The sequence below is a fragment of the Symphalangus syndactylus genome, chromosome 11 (assembly GCF_028878055.3).
Source record: "Symphalangus syndactylus isolate Jambi chromosome 11, NHGRI_mSymSyn1-v2.1_pri, whole genome shotgun sequence".
Classification (NCBI taxonomy): domain Eukaryota; kingdom Metazoa; phylum Chordata; class Mammalia; order Primates; family Hylobatidae; genus Symphalangus; species Symphalangus syndactylus.
The window spans coordinates 37,491,221-37,511,811 of record NC_072433.2 but is presented as its reverse complement, the minus strand read 5'-3'; the positions used below and the strand labels follow the sequence as shown (position 1 = coordinate 37,511,811).

At 51.4% G+C, this 20,591-nt stretch overlaps 1 protein-coding gene across 5 annotated transcripts in view; it reads left to right on the top strand.

The window, feature by feature from the left end:
• Nucleotides 1-20,591, top strand: part of GNAO1 (G protein subunit alpha o1) — a 169,504-nt gene that overhangs the window by 115,503 nt on the left and 33,410 nt on the right. The window contains exons 4-5 of one of the 5 annotated variants that reach the window (XM_055233246.2): nucleotides 936-962; nucleotides 6,199-6,211. The exons of the other annotated variants lie outside the window; for them this stretch is intronic. Coding sequence (XP_055089221.1) covers nucleotides 936-962; nucleotides 6,199-6,211 — 40 coding nt within the window. The remainder of the gene's footprint in view (nucleotides 1-935; nucleotides 963-6,198; nucleotides 6,212-20,591) is intronic. 5 annotated transcript variants of the gene reach the window in all.

Below are 20,591 nucleotides of genomic sequence, written 5' to 3'. Positions count from 1 at the left end.
CGAGGCTTGCCACACAAAACGGGTGACCGGCTGCCCCAAGCATCAGCTCTCTGTGTTCCCTGCAAGGGGCTCTGCTGAGACCAGCATTTTCTGTGTGGACAGACCCTGACATGGGAGAGGCTGGGAAGCACCAGAGCATGAGCTGGCATCTTGGGTGGGCAGCGACTTCACCCTCTGCAGCAGTAGAGCCCCTCGTGACTGTCAGACAGTTTGTGGACTTGCACACTTGACAAAGCATCACAAAGCATGATGGCTGACAGCGACCTCAGAGATGATCACATCTAAAGGGTGACATGGATGTGTCTTGTGTGCTTGCTGTCATTGACCCTCAGCTCTTGTCCCCGGCAGTCACTGTATTTCATTCATGGCACTGAATCTGCCCTCAGAGTTCTCTCAGGATAGCCATTGCCCCAGGCAGCCACTACCGGTTGGTTGCAGTCAGCCAGTTGGTTGCAGTCAGCCCTCAAGTTTAAGCCAGTTTCCCACCTCTGATCTACCCAATGCGACACCCTCATTTTATAGACGCTGGCAAAGGAAAGGGCACCGAAAAGCTACAGCAGAACACCTATCTTGCACCCCGAGTTTTCTAACGCCCTACTTCATTGCTTTTTAGATCTTTCCCTACCAAGCCCTACCAAGTTCATTCACTCAGCAAATGTTTACTGAGCACCTACTGTTTGCCCAGTTTGTTGGTACATCCTGGATACAAGAGGGCGCCTGGTATAGGAGCCCAGCATCCAGTGGAGAGACCTGTAAACACAGAACACAGAGGCTGGTGGGAGCCACACTCACTGCCACCCTCACCAGGGAAAGCAGAGACCCTGCTGCCCCAGACTTCAGGGAGCCCCCTGCATCTGCTTTTCCTGATCCTCAGGGCTTTGCCCATGGTACTGAGGGCCTGTGTTCTCTTTAATCCTTCCTGCCATGCCAGGCAGGCAGATTGCAGGCCCCTCTTCAAGCTGGTGCTCTTGAAATATTGTTCATCATTTATTCAGCAGGTCCAGGAAGATGCTGTTAATGAAACTTGTTTCTTTATTGTTCAAAATAAAGGATATGTTAGACGTGCTGGACTTAACATAACACTTTAACATTGTTGGGAGCTGGCTTTCATGTCCATTGTTCCTAACAAGAGAAGACTGGTGCCTCACAGCCCCTGAAAGGACAAGGGCCCATAATTACACAATTAGGCTCAAACATCAGTTTACAACTTTTTTTTTTTAATGTAGGCAAACTTCACTTTTCTGCCTAGTTCATGTTTTTTCTTCAGTTTTCATTCACAACATTCCAAACCAGATAACTTCTTAGGAGGAATATTAGAGGGTTTGAAATTTACATAATAAATTTATTTACATAATAATATTTATTTACATAATAAATTTACATAATTTACAAAATAAATGCCTCCACCCCAGAAGACAGCCCTGTACCATCCATGACTCAGTTTCAGAGTTTCACCGACCACCCACCTCAGCTGGCTGAGAGCTGGTGGCCTGGCCCATGCCTACACGTGCAGTCTGCACAGGTGGGATTGTGTTGATACTCAGCTGAATAGGTGGGTGACAAGGAAGGACACTGTCCACCTCCACTGGAGCGCATCAGCACTCATTTCTCCAGTTGCTCTGGAAGCATCCAGGACAGGTAGAGTTAGCCGGCCCCTTATTCTGCTCCCCCTGTGACATTGCAGCTACCCTCATGGCTGGTATGCCCCACAGCCTGGCTCTCTTGGATCTCCTGTTGAGGTAAGCAGAGACCTTGAGAACAGGCTCTGGGCCATTTCTCCTCTGCTTCCTGACCCCACTTTCAGCTCACCCCGCCAGACTTTGCAAGGATGAGGAGATGGTACCTAGTGCCCATCTCAACGTATAGCCTGGAGTCCATTTATTTCACGAGCAGCATCTTGTAACTGAACCCAATAGTCAATGAAGCAGATGTGGGCCCTGCCCTCACAGAGCTTACAAATTCCCCTAGGAAGAGAAACAGTCATCAAGGAAACAAACCTGTCGAATTACACATTGCAATAAGTGCTGTTAAAGAAAAGAAAATCATGTTAGGATGAGAAAAACTTTTGCTTTAGATTGGGAGGTGGGGGTGGTCAGGGAAAGCCTTATCTTGGGGGTTAAAGTGAGACTGGAAAAATAAGAAGGAGCCAATCTGGCAAAGACTCGAGTCCAGGAGGAGCCAGTGCAGAGGCCTCTAGTGGAAATGAGGCTGGTGTGTGTGCAAAGCCTAGAAAGGGATGGGCGGAGGGCAGGGGGTGAGGCCCAGGGGAGGAACGACCTTGACCCCATATGGCCTTGTAGATAGAGTTTGGAATGATGGAAAGAGAACCCCAACTCCCAACCCCAGGGAGAGCTCCACCTCGGGGGCTGTATTCGTTTCCCAGGGCCGTCATAACAAAGCATAATCGCAGTTCTGAAGGCTAGGAGTCTGAGATCAGGGTGCTGGCAGGGTTGGTTTCTTCTGAGGCCTCTGCTCCTTGGCTTGTAGACGGCTGTTTTCTCCCCCTGTCTTCACATGGCCTTCCCTCCGTGTGAGTCTGTGTCTTAATCTGTATAAGGATGCCAGTCCTATTGGATTAGAGCTCACCTAATCATTTTAACAGAATTACCTTTTTAAAGACCCTGTCTCTAAATACGGTCACATTCTGAGGTCCTGGGGTTAGAACTTCAACCTGTGAGTTTTGGGGGAACACAGTTCAGCTCCTAACAGGGAGCTTCCCTGCCGTCCTCTGAGATGAAGCTCGTGGATCAGCATATTTTGAATGCTGCAGCAGGCTGAGGAGCCCAGTTCCACTGCTTGCTCCCTGCTCCCTCTTTGTTGAAAGGAATGATTCACAGGTGTTGATGGGTGTCAAAGACAAAAGGGCACCAAGCAGCCTTTCTTACCTTCCTAGCGTGAGTTAGTGGTGTTAATGCAGGGTCCCAGAACAACCAGGAATCTTCAGCGGCCCACACTCTGGGAAATCCCCTTCATCGTTGTGGCGGAATCTGCAGAGTTTAGGCAGAGAAGTGAGTTGACTGGCCAGGGTGCAGGAGAGCTGGCCAAGCTGCCCCCGCTCCTTCAGGGTTTCCTCCCAACCCCTAGCAGAACCCTTTGCCGGAGAGAAGCCCAGAAAGGGTAGTGCTGAATTCAGTGAGGTGCACTTATGACCAGCTGTCCCCAAGACCCCTGAGATCAGTGTTTCTTCAGCCTCCAGGGCTAACCTGCTGAGGGCCGAGGTGCCTGCAGACACACAGACCAGCCTCCAGTCACTGCCTCCACCTTATGTTAAAGATAAAAATAACTACAAGGCGGGAAATGTCCTAGAGAAACTACCTTGAAATTCAGAAAACATGAAGCCAGGCTTCATCTAATTAAGATGACATTTTAAAAAGGGGGGAGTGGGGGGAGGCTTGGGTGGCATTTTAAATTGCAAGCTGATTGTGCAGCCTCTCTAATTTTGGTTCTAAGCAAAGATTCCAATTGGACCAGAAAACAGGACTTCAAAGGCACTGCCTACCGCTGGCCAGGCAAAGGGAGTGAAAAGGGCAGCGTGGGGCCTCGGGCACAATGTGGCCGGGAACTCTAGGCAAAGGCTGGGGGCCGAGGGGGGCTGCAGCCCTTGGGAGCCTGCTGTGCCTCTGAGGAGATCAGTGGAGCCGCTCCTGGGAGGAGAGCTAATTGAGGTAGCGACTTCTCCTTGGAGAGTGCGCTTTGGTCCACCCCAGCCCATCTTGGGGGCAGTCACTGGACAAAACTCTGGCCTGGCAGTCCCAGGCATGCCCCCACCCAAGTCTCCCCCAGGAGCTGCAGAAACAGGCCTGGTTCTTACGCAAAGCGCCCAGTGCGCTCTCCAGGAGGGGGCTGCTCCATTCCGGGGACTTCTCCTGCCAGCCTCTAAGATTCACCAGGCGAAGAAGGCCAGCTCCCTCCTTCCCAGAATCCCAGGAGGGGCAGCCCAGTCCCTTTCAGATTGGAGGGCAGCGGCTGGGCCTCCGCATTGGTAGGGAGATATGGCGGCCAGCTGGCCTGGGAGATGGAGCATCTGTCCCCAGAGGTTCCTGCATGTCTCTCCTTTTTGTGCACCATAGCTTGTCTCACAAAGCCAGCTTCACTCAGCAGATTTTGTAGTTATTGTTATTATTACTCATTCTACTGACATAGATCTGGGCACGTGCACACACCCCACGATTTAAGTGCTCCACAGTCAGAAAGCCCATTCCCCAGACTCTGGGTTCTCTCACAGGAGCCCTGGGAGGAGAGCATGGCATGAAGAACACCATTTATGGTTGAGAAAACTGAGTCACAAGGAGTCACATGACTAACCTAGATCCTCTGAGGCCACACCCTGGCACTTCCCACAAGTGTTGTGACCTTGCTGGAGTCACTGCTTCCCACTTGATATTTCCTGGTGGAGCCACTGTGGTGTCTGTCTTCCATTCCCTCTGGCCACTGTCTCACTCTCTCTCAGCAGAGGTCTTTCCCCAGCTCCTCCATAGGAAGGATGGTGAGATGAGTGTGAGCTAACAGATGGGAGGAGTCGAAGGAGCTAGTGGGCAAGGGACCTTGGTTCTTCCATGGCGGCCAGTGGGGAGCACCAACGGTTCCGCTGTGGCGCCACTGAAAGACTCAGCAGTGGACGAGAGGGAGATTAGGAGGCCAGTCTGGAGTCGCTGCCCTCATCCATTCAGGGAGGCAGGGGTGTCCTTGGAGGGTAGGAAGAAGGGACAGATTCACACCTTCCTGAGGGTAAATGACCTTGGGAATCAGCCAGCTGCAGGAAAGGAAGAAGAGAGGAGTGGAGCCAACTTTGGGGTCCCCAGCCTGTGTCATGGGAAGCACAGAAATGCCATTGGAAAGAGGCTGTGTGTCCCCAAAGAGTGGTGTGGGCTTTCCTGGGGTACACAAATGACCTGGCAGTTTTTACAGACCAACAGCTTTGGTTTTAGTAGTTTTATTATTTTAGTGTATATTAGAAAAATTAGCACACAAACCTCTGGTTTTGTGGATATTGTGGCCTAGGGTAAGCTGGCTTTTTTTTTTTTTAAATGAGTCCAATTTAATAACATCTTTTAAAATACTGAGTCAGGAGTGGCAGTGACGTGCTGATAGGGCAGAAAGCTGGAGAATGAGGCAGGAAGGAATGTGATGCTGGAGCCTTGGATGGGAAAGCAGGAGGGGAGTCTAACTGGGGACACATTGAGTTGTGTCTGAAAGGCCAGTGACCCAGAGGTTAGGTAGGGGTAATTCAGTTGTCCCCTGCACAGAGGAAAATCAGGCATGATCTGGCTCAGGGAGAAGGTGGCTCGGGAAAGCAAGAAGGTGTTTGAGGACTGAGCCCTTGGGATCATTGGCACCTAAATGTTGGGTGGAGGAACAGGACCACAGTGGAGACAGGAGGGATCACAGCGGACTGAGGTGAACCGGCACCCACAGGGCTGGGCGCCCAGAGAAGAGGAGAAGTGGGCGTGATGGGCACTGCGAGCCCTCATGGAGTGGAGAGGGAGGCAGCAAGACAGAAGGAGGAAGAGGGGGAGGACAGTGGCTTGAGGGGGAGGCCGACTCAGAGGACGGGTTAGGATGGAGGGGCCAGAGACCCCCACCCCCATCTTTTCATCAGGTCAAGTCTAACTTGGGGTGAAGGGTACAGACTTTCCTTTTGGGGGTTTCCCTGAAGTTCATGTGGCTGGATGGGGCTTTAGAGGCTTGGGAGGAAGCAGTCCTGGACTTGGTTTCTATGGCTCCCTGCAGGCCCTCTCCCAGGCACAGGAGACAGCCTCCTTCCCACCTGCCTCACTCAAGCTCAAGTGCTCTCCTAGCTGCTGTGGGGACAGGCAGGCAGGGCGGGCTCCCTCTTGCTCCTTCCCAGCTCCCTTCTATGAGGACAGTGGCCACTAGGAGACCAGAAGTTACCATGACAACAAAGCTCCTTTACAGAACAGAGCCCCTGGGCTCCCTGCAACTGTGTCTGGGATATTTGAGGTGATCTTCTTCTCTCAAAAAGGATGAGGCCCCAAGTTGGCTTTTAGAGGTGGGGAGAGATGGTAGGAGGAGGTAGGGACAGATTCATGTTGCCAGCTCTCCCACCCAGCCAAGGAATGTGTGGATGCCCCTTCCCTTCCCATAGGATGCCACACACTCCTTGGGGAGCCCACCAGTGAGCTCTCATTCCACCTTGAAACCAAGACCAAGGAACCAAGGATGGGGACAAGGACAGAGAAGGGAGCAGCAGGTCTGCAGGCTTGGAAGCCTGGACTCAGTGGCATGACCAGATCACTGCCGCCTGCCTGCAAGCACTGTGCATTCCCAGCCATTCAGGGTTGTTCTCAGGCCTCACAGGACCAGAAGCCAAGGCCCTTCTGCTAGGAGAAGAGGGAGGTGAAGTGAGCTGTTTCCAGTCCCACCGCCCAGGGGCCAGACCCGGACCCACTGCTCCTGTGCGTGCCGCTCTGCTCCCTGAGAGCTGAGGAATGTGCAGCAGTGCCTGCTGTGCTGCGTGCTGGGGCAGTGCTCTCCAAAGTGGGGAAAGGACGTCAGTTTTAGCTGGCGTGATGGATTAACATGTTGATTTTTATCTCAATATTTATGAATTCATTTTCATGGATATTAGAAAAAGATAAAAGCTAGCATATTAAATACATCCTTTCCCAGACATTGTTGGTACTAAATTTCCTTTTGCTTGAAATAAATTTAAGTAGAAAAAGTCTGAAGGAAAATATTAGGTCAGATGCAGTGGCTCATACCTATAATCCGAGTGCTTTGGGAGGCCAAGGCAGGAGGATCACTTGAGGCCAAGAAGACCAGCGTGGGCAGCATAGTGAAACCCCATTTCTTAAAAAAAAAAAAAAAAAAAAAGAAAGAAAGAAAAAATCAGCAGGACGTTGTGGTGTGCTCCCGTAGTCCTAGGCACTCGAAGGAGGCTGAGGCAGGAGGATTGCTTGAGCCTGGGGGGTTCAAGGTTGCAGTGAGCTATCATCTTGCCACTGCACTGCAGCTTGAGTAACAGAGCAAGATCCCATCTAAGAAAAATACTAAGTAAATTAAAGTACAAGTTTTATACAAACACAGCAGAAATTTAATGATCATTTATTGAGTACCTATTATGTGCTGCAGTGTTCTGTGGATACAGTGGTGAATAAAAATTATGTGAGTAACTGAGGCTTGGGAGATGCTGCTGTGGAGCATGACTTTTACCCTTTTTAGGGGGAGTATTGGCACAGCACAGATCTCTGAGACTCCAGAAAACTCATGTGCTCTTTCACCAGCTTACAGTCTTATTGAGAAGGCACTTCATTGCTCACTGAAGCATTAGAAGAGGGACCATACTCAGTAATCCACAATGCAGGATAAACAGAGGTCAGATGTCAAATAGGGAACAAAAGCCAGGAGAAGAAGGACAATGGCAGAATGTGTTAGTAAGCGTGCCCCTAGCTGCTGTAACAAATACACCCAAAATGTTTCATGGTTCAGATGCAATAGGTTATTTCTTGCTCATCTACTAGTCTGGGGCAGGTGTTCTTGGTGGGTGGGTGGCTCTCCTCCACACAGTGACTCATGGACCAACACCTTCCATCTTATGGCACTACCACCCCCTAGGATTTTGTCATCATCTGCATACAGGAGACACACTCACATCTTAAGAGCCTTGACCCAGAAGTGGTATGCTTCATTTTCACATTTCATTGATTTCAACTTAGTTACATGGCAGATTGTGGCCTACAGAAAAGTTCCCAACTAGACCATGAGAGGGCTGAAATCCAGTGCACCTTCCCTTTTCTAAGCCTTACAACCTGCAGAAAGGAACTCCTTTTTTCTAATTGTACCAGCTGGCTTCTACCTTGGCCAGGATGCGAGGCTTGGGGGTGGAGATGGGCGAGAGAGGCATGGAAGGGGGTAAAAGGAGTGACAGGGATGAAGGAAAGCAAGAAATGCCTTGGAGGGGAGTGGAACCTGAGCCCAGGTGGCACTTGGTGGCCCTGTAGTTTCAGAGAGTGAGTGCCAACCTGAGCCGGTTCCCCCTGCCCCCAATGGGTTAGGAGCTGCAGTGCCGACCTCTCACCCAGTGAGCCCTGTGCAGCTCTTCCCCAGCAGAGGGCAGAGTTGACACCCTTCCCCACCAGGGCCTGACCCCATACCCAGAGTCACCCAGTGTCTGTCAGGGAAGATGAGGATGGCAGGGGCTAACTAGAGGCCATGCACCCTGATCCCAGACCTCAGAGAAAACTGTCGGGGTGATGGCGCCTTGGCTGGAGCAGGCCACCCACCCAGCCCTGCGCTGAACTGAGAACCTGAGGGGCGCGTCCTCTCCCTCCTCCCTCCCTGCTGACATAGCCTGGCAGATGAGTCCCTGGAGGCTTGGCTCAGCCCCTGACCCTCTGTACCCCAGGGGCCAGGCTCTGGGAGTCAGAGGAGCTGGCATCCAGCCCTGGCTCCACTGGGCTGTCCACCTCCTGCCCCACCCAGCACGGCCCGCTGGGACGTCCCTGCCTGGCCCAGCTGCTGCACGGCCATGGGCGCCATTCTGCCTCACCTGTGTTTTAGTTGACAGGAGTATTTGTCACCCTTGTTTTTACACCTGTCGCCATCCCACCTGCCGCATGTAAACACTACCAGCACCGACGCAGTAATGCCGGTTCCCCTGGGTGGGCACCAGCCAAGCCCTCTGGGAGCTGAGAAGAGCAGGTGATAGCAGCTGGAGAGGTCCCAGGGGCCAGCCTTTCCAGACCCTGCCCTCGGGGACACAGGGCTGATGGGCTCTGGGCCAGCTCTGCCCCTGACTTGCTGATGGCCCCACCTCCTACTCCCAGGCCTCCGTTTCCTCTCGGAAGATGAGGCCACTAAATCACAGGGAAGCAGGGCTGCACGGGGCTGGTGATGTGGGCTCCGGAGTCAGGCGGCTGGTGTTCAATCCCAGCTCTACCACCTACTGGCTGAGGGACCATCGGCAAGTCTCATAACCCATCTGATCTTCGGTTTGTCCGAGTATAAAATGGAGGAAATGATAATACTTGTGAACATCAAATGGAGTAAGGCTCCTGGTAAGTGCTCGCTAGATACTGACTGCTGTCATGATCTCTTGGGGCCTCTCCTTGACACCAGGCCCCTGAGTGCATGTGTGGGTATGTGTCTGTCTATCTGAGCCCCAAGGCTCACAGCAAACACTGAGGCGGCCACAGCCTGCCTGGGCTTGCTGTATCCTTCTGGACTGGTTGGCTCAGCCAGCTCTGACCCTTGAACCCAGAGGTCCCTCCTCAACCCCAACCCTGACAACCTTCCTGCCACCACTGACTTTTTGCAAAGACTCATAATTCTGGATTTCCTACCTGAGGTGGTGTCTGTAGCCGAAAGCCCCATTCTCACCCATGAGAAGGTCTCCTGAGAATGAGCCACACCTCTGCAGGTGGAGGCCTTGCCATCCAGCCCTGGGATGTGCTGCATGGGATGGTCTGCCCAGAGCCTTCCAAGTGGGGCACGTGCCACTGCTCTGTGAGATAAGATGGCTCAGTGGGACAAGGCTCACCTATTTAATAGCATGGGCTCACTGAGTCAGAAAGTGGTTCCTTCTCTCTCAGCTTGTCTGAGAACCTCAAAAAGAAAGTCTCAGGCTGGTGCTTGGACCTTCATAACACCTCTGAACCTATCTCCTAGGTCAACAAAGAGAGCAAGCCCTCAAGCCCAGAGCCTTCAACAGGCAGAGGATCCAGAGAATTTAGAATCCTGTTCTGCTCTCATTATAGTTATTCTTATGGGTGTTTTCTATTTAAAATACTTTATACAAGTTCTTCACTTATCATAGGGATATGATGTTTATAAGGTAAAAAGATGTGTCTAGTTAAAATAATAAGTATTACTCATTCACTGATGCAGGACTTTGGCAGAACTTATGAAGATATTAGGGTATGATGTTTGGGAAAGAATGCTCTTGTCCAGCAGCTCTTAAACATTTTGGTTCATACTCCTAAAAATTATCAAGGACCCCAATAAGCATTTTGTTTATGTAGGTTATATCTATCAATTTTTATTATATTAGATATTAAAATTAAGGAAAATTTAAAATATATATTTATTTGGAAATAACTATAAGTCCATTACACATTAATATAAATAAAATTTTTATGGAAAAGTACTGTATTTTTCAAAAATATTTTAGTAAGGAGAATGTCATTGTTTTACATTTTTGCAAATGTCTTTCATGTCCAGCCTGATAGAAAGTGGCTCGGTTCTCACAAGTCTCTGCTTTCTGTCTGTTGTGATGTGTTGTTTTGGTTGAAGAAAAATTTGGCCCCACACAAACAGGGAAGGAGTATTTTACTAGCCTTTTCAGATAATTATTCTTTGAAACTCCCAAAACTTGGCAAATGGTAGTTTATTAAAGGAGAGTTGCAGTGTGGAATCTGAAAGTATATCAATGACCCTTCTTTTTTTACTTTTTGAGACAGGATCTGTCTCGCCCAGGCTGGAGTGCAGTGGCATGATGACAACTCACTCCAGCTTCAACCTCTGGGCTCAAGCAGTCCTCCCACCTCAGCCTCCCCAGTAGCTGGGACTACAAGTACACACCACTCCCAGGTGGCCACCATGCCTGGCTAATTTTTTTTAATTTTTATACAGACGGGGTCTCACTGTGTTGCCTGTGCTGGTCAATGACCCTTTCCTGTTCTGTTACATTAAAATTCACTGGCCTACCTTGCACTTGCAATTTGAATGGATCTCTTACTATGAATGGTTTTTAACACCATTTTGGTCATTTGGAAAATATTGGTTCATGAGTTACACAGATCTGAATGTTGACACATTTCAGCATATTATATCAAAAACTCACATTTGTTAATATCAACACTGATCTTTGAGAAAAGCTTTAGGTATTGGGAAGTTACCAAGTTTACAGTGGTAAACACAAGTCTTCCACAATTCTGCTTTTTCACTTGAAAGCCAGAATTTTATAATTTTGGTAACAAATATGTTAGTGGTTTTCTTTGAAATCGTGGCTCACTGGTTCATTTTTGGGAGAACTTCTGCCAGAGACCCCAATCTGAAATCCCACTGCTTGCCGCTCAGGCTTTTCAAGGAAAAGCAGTGTCCCATGAAGGAAGGGGCGAGTCCGGCTTGCAACTCAGCCTTTCCCCAACACAGCCGCCACCCTTACATTTGCAGCACGTGTTTTGTGCCTACTTCCCATGTCATCGTCACACAGAATTATCAGACGTGTACTTGGGTGGAGTTTTTTTTAAGTCGTAATTTTTACTCCTTCACCAACGACATTCTTCAGTCCAGCCAGCATTTGCTTTCTTGGGCGTGCATGGTGGTAGGGAGTGCAATGGCAGCTCTGCAGTCCAGTGCCGAGTCCAGCGCCGGCACCTGGCTTCTGGCTAAGGAGACCACGATTATATCTGCTGCTGCTACTTTTGCACCATCCATGCAAATGTTAACACTGTTAGGAAGGCAAGTGACATCTTAGTTTTGTTATGAAAATAGTTTTGATTTCATGGACCCCCCTGAAAGGATCTCAGAGACCCCTCGGGGTCCAGTGACCACCTTTGAGAACTGCTGATCTAGCCAATCCCTTCCTTATGTACTGGGGACACTAAGACCCCATGAGGAGAAAAGACTTGCCCGGAGTCCCAAAGCCAGTCAGAGGCAGAGAGTGACCTGAAGCCCAAAGCTCTTAGATCCTGGAAGCAACATGATCTGCACCTTTTCTAACAAAACAGTATCTGGCCACTCTGATGAACGGCACAGGAGCCAGTGTCCCCGGGGAAGGGACGAGGAGGCAAGAGGGATGAACCAGCCTGGGGAGAGGCACCAGTTGGCCAACCCTGTCAAATTCAGGACTTGCCCATCCCCATCCTGCACCTTGTGTGTAGCGCTGCATCCTCCATCTTTTCTCTTCCATAGCTGTGTTGCTAATGTCTCCCAACTGAGGCGGCTGTAATTAAACTATTCACCATCGTCACTTCGTGTTCTGAAGAGATGAGGTTGGCCATTATCATTTTTCCTTCCCTTTGACTGAGCTCTGTGTGGGTAATTTCATTCTGCCTTGTTCATTTCTTAGAAATTTCGTCTATCCAATTTTAGTTCTTTTTTCCTCTTAGAACATTGGGCTCAGGGGAAAGGAGGTGGAGGGTGAGGGCATCATGGATTTGGAAATTTCTGTCCCATTCACCTTAAAGCTTTTTTGGGACAGGATAGTGCCTGCTTGGTGGCGCAGCTATCCAGAGAGCCCCCATCCAGGAGAGATACCCAGGAGGTGTAGATAGGGGGTCTGGACCCGCCAAGGGGAGAAGGGCACCAAGACAAAGAGGCACCACGTTAGGCTGTCCCAGAGGGGCAGTGGTTGGAGCTTTGGACTGATGGCGTCCCCACCCCTTTCCTGGTGGTCAGAACCCTTGCTGACATAAAAACACCCCTGCCTCTGGGGGCCCAGGACAGGCTTCTGTTGCTAATGAAAGTGAGCAGGGGCCAGGCGCGGTGGCTCACACCTGTAATCCCAGCACTTTGGGAGGCCAAGGTGGGCAGATCACGAGGTCAGGAGTTCAAGACCAGCCTGGCCAAGAGACCAGCCTGGCCAACATGGAGAAACCCCATCTTTACTAAAAATACAAAAATTAGCCGGGCATGGTGGCGGGCACCTGTAATCCCAGCTACTCGGGAGGCTAAGGCAGGAGAATTGGTTGAACCTGGGAGGCGGAAGTTGCAGTAGGCCAAAGATCGTGCCACTGCACTTCAGCCTGGGCAACAAAGTGAGACTCTGACTCAAAAAAAAAAAAAAAGTGAGCAGGGCCTCCATCCTGCGTTTCCTCTCCCCGGCATGCCCTGCCAGGCCTCCACTAGCTCCTCTAGGGCGCCCATGCCCACTCTACACAGATGCTGGCAGGACTGACAGCTCCCCTGCTCCTGCAGGAAGAGGCCAGGAGCCCACGCCACACAGAAAATGTGAATATCCCAGGCCCGAACACATGGAAGGCCTGGCATTTCCTCTGCCAGGCTCCATGGGGAAGCGTTTTCTCCCCATCAGGGCTGCCCCAGGATAGACACTGGCCTGCCCACCAGGGGTAGGGCACCCCCTCACAGGCATGACCGGCAACCTGGCTGAGAGGCTGTCTGTGCTTGAGCCCCTGAGCCATCTGTGTGCCCACAGGTGGCTGTCCTAAGTTTAACATTCTAGGGCTGCATGACCCCACTGTTGTCCTCAGGCCCTGCTGATGGCTGCCAGGGCATCTGGTGCCTCAGGACCCACTGTTGCCTGTCAAGGCCCTCAGTGTTGCCTGTCAAGGCCCTCAGTGTTGCCTGGGTCTCACCTCAGCTCTCTTTAATTCCCTCCTCACCTCCCGAGAAGCCCTGTGTCTCCCAGACATAGCCTGTCATGCCACCATCCACAAACCTGTTCCTCCTGAGGCCCAGACCCTGCCTCCTTGGGGTGGCCTCCCCACTCCCCAGCTGGTGCTGATGGATCTGATGCCCCTAGTGGACTGCAGGCATGGGCAGGGCAAGGTCCAGGCTCTGCTGGCAGTTCTGTCCCCAGCACTCAGCCCTGGGCTTCACACAGAGATGTCTTCCAATCTGTGGGGAAGGAAGATTCCTAGGTCTAGCCCTGGCTTCTGCTTAACTGGGGCCAGGGCCAGGGGTGGGAAACTGCACCAGCCGCTGACAGGTGGTTTCTGGGTGAAAACTTTCAGGTGTGCGGGAACCAGTGACAGGGCCTCAGAGGACTTGGGCCACAGTCGCCTTCCCACCCCCTGGCCCCTGGTTCTGGAAGGAACATAGTAAGCAGCTTCTGTCTAGGAAACACCTGCTTCTCAGTCATTGGAAGATTCCGGAGTTCTGAGGCTGAAAAGGAAAGAAAGTTAGGATCAAAAAACCCAAGCCTTCTTTACCTCCACAGGGGACAGCCTGGGTCCAGGCAGGGAAGGTTCTCAGAAGAGCTTAGGATAAATCCTGGGGCATCCAGAAGGTTTGAACTGCTTTCTGAACCCAGGTGGAGACTTCAGAAAAGCCTTCCTTAACACAGTCACAGACCCCTGACACAGAATGGACCATGGGACAGAGGCAGGGAAAGCCACAGGGGCTGCTCTCCCTCCACCTTGATGTGTTCAAAGCACCAACTACTGGGCTGGGGAGATTCCCTTTATGTCAAATGTTAAAGTCCTTAAGGCCCAGACCCTACTCAGTGTCTGCCACCTAGCAGGTGTAAATGAATACGTAGTAGATGGGTGAATGGATGAGTGGATCAAGGAGAGAATCAATGGGTGGGAGGCGAGTTGGATCAAACAGGAGTGGATGAGTAACTAATGGATAGATAGATGCCAGGGAAGAGTGGAGGGGATGGTGGTAGGTTGGGAGGGATGTGAGTGGATGGATGAACTGGGGTGGCTGATGGGTAGATGATGTATAGATGGGTAGGTGCACAAGGTTTGATAGGTAGGGATCCTGGGTAGGTGGTGCAGGATGTGTGGCTGGTTGGCTGGAGAAGGGATGATGGGTGGATTTGAAAGAAGAGAATGGGAGGATCATCATCCTAACTGGAGAAGGAAAGCAAGATTAGAGATGGCACTGAATCCTTGGTTCTGTTGCAGGATCTTTTTGGGGAACCGGGAAGGTTCCCTTCCCTAAAGCAATGGTGAGCCCATGAGGTCCCCCCTCCTCGAGAGACCCTGTGAGCTGATGACGTTCTGTAGGCACAGGCCTTGCTCAGAATCCTAAGCCCAAGCCAGGAAAGAGCCCCAGCCGCCAAATGCCTGCAGCACCCCCGTTGTTGCCACTACCAAAGACTCGTCACAAATGTCTAATGTGCTCCTGGGGTGGCAATTTGGTACCACTTCCACTGAGAGTCACAGGCAGAGAGCTATCTGCCAGCCCAGGGCCAGGAAAGCAGACCTCCGCCCCGGAAGGGAGTGCTCCCCACTGTTCTGAGGCCCCACTGTTCAGCTGCAGAGAGGGAGGGGCGGGGGGGCTCTCTCCTGTGCCGGAGAGAACGCGACGGTATTTCCTCAGATGTGCAGGCCTGGGTGGGAGCGCTAGTTACTAAGTGCCCAGAATTCTCTGCCAGCTGGAATTGTAGTGGCCAGGCTGGGCCCCCAGCGGCTGGGGTCTCTCTGCCCCTTCCCGTTGAAGAGCAAGTCGGCAGCCCAAGGAAGGCAGCGATGGCCTCCAGACCCTGCCCTGCAATTCCTGGTCTCTGGCTCGGCTGATCCAGCTCACGCTCCCTCTCCCATTGGGCTGTGCACTCCTGCCCCCTGGTGGGTACAGGGACAACTACAGTACATGGGGCGGGGTGGGGCCAGATGGAGGCTTTTCCCTGCAACTAGAGGACTGGGCTTGTGTGTGTGCGTGCGTACGCGTGCATGTCTGCAGACTGACACTTCACTTGGCCTAAAAGATTAGAGATGGAGGAAAGCTCTGAATGATCCAAAGCAGCTCCTCAAATGGAAGGGGTTATTATTATAATTACTATGATTATTGTTATCAAGATTATCATGCTTGCCTAGAAAGTCTTGTACAAAGCAGGCTTATTTTGTGTCAGCTTGTTGTTTGTGTCTGAGGCATTTCATCTTTGCTTATAAGAACTAACATTTGCAGGCTTCTTTCATGTTGCAAAGCTGTGTCACATCCTCAGCCCGTTCTATCTGCACAAACAGCCCTGTGCAGTGGGAAGTAGTGAGAGAACAGCGGCTCAGAGGTTAAGTGTCCTGTCCAAGGTCACATGGCTAAAAAGATGCAGAAGCCAGGATTTGAACTTGGGTCACACAATGAAAATCTCTGTTCATTTCCCCATCATATCCCTGGCACCTCATCCCTTGAGAGGGAAGAGGCCTTTTATTAGGCTTTAGCTCCAAGCCTCTTTGCCACTGATATTTGCTGAAAAGCTTACATTACCATAAAGAGAAGGGAAGGGTTTTGAAGACTCAAGTGTTAAAAGTGCAGTTTGCCATCCCAGTTTCACACAAAGAATATACCTGGGCTTTTGCACATCCCTGCAGTATCTGGCATGTGAGTGGAGAATGTGGTCTTCTATCCTTGTCGCTCAGGTTCTCTTGGTCACCACCACCAACCCTGGGGTGTAGCACAGGACAGACAGGCATCTGCTACATGTCTGAGAAGCAGGGAAGGAGGTGCTATGTCACGAGAAGCCGGTGCAGGGGGACTGTCTGTGTCCTGGCGGGTAGGAGCTGGGTACACAGGGGGCAGGGCCCTGACTGGGCTCTGGGAGCCTACGCCCCTCCTCGGAGCATGGGTTCTATCTCCAGGGACCCGCTGGCTGACTAGAGAGAGCTTTCTGGAAGCAGCACCCCTCCCTGCTGGGCAGCATGGGCTGTTATACTGATTGTCACCGGGGTGCTGCTTCCACAGCACACTGGTGACCAGCCTCCAGCAGCACATGTCCTCGTAGCAAGACACAGGGCCTGTGTGCCAGGATAAGGGACTCCCTGTGTACTGCCAGTTCCGGAGCATCACTACCCCACCACCTCCCAGGCATCCTGCTCCCCAGCAGCAGCCCAAAGCAACCCACTTCTGGGGGACACCTGTACCAAATTCCCCACCCCTCTCAATGCTGGAATGTCCCCTGGGCCCTGTCTCCACAGGCCTCTTCCTCTCCCTGCCCACCCCTTTCTCCAGCTGCTCACAGGTGCAGTGCAAAGGTTTACATAGGGGTTTCTCCGGAGCCTTGAGGTTCCCCAAAAGTGCCTCACCTCCACCATGGCAGCTTCGAGCCATTTATTTGTCAACATTAAGAGTGAGATATCATTTAACCAGAAAGATTGTACTGGTTACTATGAAAAAAATGTGTTCATGCTATCCTTAAATCATTGATGTGGAAAAGAGTCCTGTAGGTAGCCTTGAGAAATGACAACCTCTCCTGGCCTCCTGATCCTAAACCCATAAGAATGGCATCTCGCTTACTGTTAACATTCAGAAATACACAGTCCCAGCCATGCCCCATAGAAGAGTCCCATCCTCCTCCCTTGCGCCCGATCATCATGAGGGTGGGCGGGTTGCTCTTATCTCTATGTGGCAGTCCTGGGCAGCCTATGAGGTGGAGCCATGTATACTCGTCCACTGGGTGGGCACCAGTGCAGCCCACCCTTCAGGGCCATCCCTGTGCTAAGTGCCCTCCGTTTGCTCATACAGCAGCCTTGCAGAGAAAATGATGGTGCTGTCATCCCCATTTTGCAGGTGAGAACACTGAGCCTCAGAAAGATGATACCCCTTGCTCAAGCTGAAAGCTAAAGCTGCAGCTCAGGTCTGGGTAGCTCCTGAATTTGCAGTCTGAAGCCCCCAGAAGGCTGCATGGAGCAGGACTGAAAGTCTAAGGAGGGAGTGAGCAAAGGAGGCTGGCAGAGGAGGCTCCTCGAAGGGTGTGGGGTGGCAGAAGAATCAGATGTTGGATTCCATGGTGGATTCCAGCAGGTGCGGAATGATGAGGTGGGGGCATTCTGGGCTCTTAATGACTACAAAACCCATCCCACCCGCACCTACACATCTGAGGAAATGCAGTCAGGTTTTCCCTCACACACAACAGAGAGCCCCCTCCCTTCCTCTCTGTAGCTGGGCCTCAGAACTATGGGGACAGTGGTGGGAAGAGGGACCCATTCCTTCATGCCTCAGGCAGACACACATGTCCATGAACTCCTTACAGGACTGCCTACTACTGAATCCCCCAGACTGCCTTTAGTGTGCAGCATGTGGCCAGTGCTCATAACACAGCTAGTGCCATGCCAGTCCCATGGGAGAGAGAGGGGCCACCCACACAGGAAACACCACACAGCGTGTGGGCAGTGTGCACGGGGTGTGGTCAGATAGTAAGAGAGGAGCGGACTCAGATGCCGGGAAAGCCAGTGGTGCTGCAGGAATGGGAGGGGTCTTCCTGCAGGAGGTAAGCCCTACCCAAGGTAAGCCTTGGCCGACTCGGGGAAATAATAGGACTATTTGGGGTACAAGTGCAAAAATAAACCAAACAAACAACATATCCTCCAATGGATTTTTAAAAGCAGGGGATTGATTGATTCAAGTAACTAGAAAGCCCAGAGGTCTCTGTGGCTGCAGGCACAGCTGGATCCAGGCATTGACATGTTATCGTGACTCAGGTGCCTCCCTCTCAGCTCTGCTTTCCTTAGTGATGGCTGCACACTCAGAGGGGCCCTCCTTTTGAGAGCCTCTCTTTCCTAATAGCTGCTACAAGTGTCCTGGGGCTGGCTGGGACTAGAGACTGATTGTTAGTCTAATTTGACAAATAGGGATTCTTTGTCCACCCCAGACTGTTCACAGGCCAGTGAGATGGGTTGGCCAAGCCCAGAGCATGTGTCCACCCCTAGAATCGGGAGATTTAGCTCAACGCAAACCACTCAGACTGGGTTGGAGAAGGGTGCTTCCCTTCTGGGAACTGGGGCTCTGCTGCCGGAAAACAAGAGAAAAAAGCCACAGAGGCGGAGAGGGCAGCTGCCCAGGAGAACAGGACTGGGCAGAGAGGAGCGGGCAGGCCTTCACTGCCACCTGGTAGCGGTCACTGCCGTCTCTCCTGCAGAACTGCCTGGGCGGGAGCACGCAGTGAGTTTTCTAAAGAAATCAGCTCTAGCAGTCTGCCCTGCATAAAATGCTCACAGGCCAGACCTGGTATCTTCATCCATTCAGGCTACCATAGCAGAATACCATATGCTGGGTGGCTTATACACAACAGAAATTTATTTCTCACAGTTCTGGAAGCTGGGAAGTTCAAGATGAAGGTGCTGGCAGATCACTATCAGGTGGGGGCTACTTTCTCTTAGACGGCCCCTTCTTGCTGCGTCCTCACGTGGTGGAAGGGGTGTGGGTCTCTGGGGCCTCTCTTATAAGAGCACTAACCCCCTTCGTGAGAGCTCCGCCTTTAAGACCTAATCACCTCCCAAAGGCCCCATCTCCAAATGCCAGCATCTTGGGGGTTAGCATTTCAGCACAGGAATCTTAGGGGGACATAAACAATCAGACTACAGCACCTGGTGAGTCTGCCCAGAGGACATACGTGTGTTTTGTCACATCTCATGGCCTGGGCACCCAGGCACGCTCTGACCAGCAAGAAACAGCAGTGTGATGGGGCCATAGCAGAAAGAACGGTGCTAGAAAATACCCACCACACACAACCCATAGGCCCAGGAGGAGCCTTGGATGGGAAATTCAGGCTCAGCGTGAGCCCCGTCCCCCAGACCCCTAAAAGCAGGCAGACAAAGGTCAGGGTCTCCCCTGGCTCTAGTAATTGCTTGTGAAGCCCGCCACCCTTTTTTGTGCTGGCAAAGCCCTTCCTTCCCCTCAGGCCTGGCCCTTCTGTCTTATGCATCTCCCTTCCCTCTGCTTGAGGGCTGGGCTGGGTACCAGTTAGTTCTCAGCTCGGGCCTCAGGTGGCCAGGCCTTGTCTGAGATGTGAAGTCCAGAGCGGCTGGCTGTGGCACATAGAGGAGGTTGACTTTGAGTCCAGGCTTTCCTTACTGGCAATGTGATCTTTAGCAAGCTCCCTCACCTAAGCAGGATACCCACCTGCCATAATCATTAAATGAGATACAAACTGACAAGAGCTGGAGGATAGATAGGATTGAGTGAGAAACTGGGGCCAAGCCTCATATTAAAATGCCAAGGATCCATATATCCTGCAAACGTGGCTGAGCACCAACTCTCTACCAAGCACGGTATGAGGCCCAGGTACCATGAGAAATCAGGAAACAATCCCTGCCCTGAGGACCAGGCTCATACAACACCAGCTGTACCATGGTGTGTGCTGTGCACTGTGGGAGCAGGGAGGTGGGCTTCCCTGAGGAGGTGACATTTGAGATAGGGTGGGACTGAGACCAGAGTGATCTGGGCAGATGGAGCACCCAGCTTATTTGGGGAACAGGAGTAAGGCTGTATGGCTGGAGCCCCGTTAGAGGGGGAAAGTTGGAGGATGTCAGGACAGAGAGGCAGGCAGGGGCTTTGTAGGCCCCAAGGAGTCTGGAATGCAGGAATGATGGGCAGCTATTGAAAGGAAGAGCTATACCCCTTAGGATTAAGTTTAACTGAATACCAGAAACTCTGAAAATTATGCCTTAAATAAGATAGAAATTGAATTTAAGTATTAAGAAAACATACACTGAAGATAGTGTGAGGATGACTTCAGATAGTGTGGAGTCTGGTCCTTGACCTAGGCTGTTTTTGGATCACTATTCCACTATCCCTAGGGTGTTGACCTTGTCTTCATGATCCCATTTAGTTGCTAGAGCTCCAACCAACACATCCAAGTTCCAGGCATTAGGAAAGAGGGAATGAGAGAAAAAGGGCGCCCCTTACCTTTAAAACAACCTTTCCTGAGGCCTTACTTCACTTCAGCTTACCTTTCATTGTGCAGAATTTGTCACATGGTCACAACTAGCTGTAAGCAAAAAAAAAAACAAATCCAGCCTTTTAGTTGGATATCAGTGTGCCCAATTAAAAATTTCTGGATTCTTTTTGTAAAGGAGAAGGGGAGAATTGATGTTAATAGGAAACTAATGGTCTCCTGCTGTGTGGGGAACAGGCTGAAGAGGAGAAGGACCAAGGCAGGGAGCCCTTGGAAGGGAACCATGGAGGCCTGGACTTAGAAGTCGGGGAGGAGATGGGGAGGAGCAGATAGC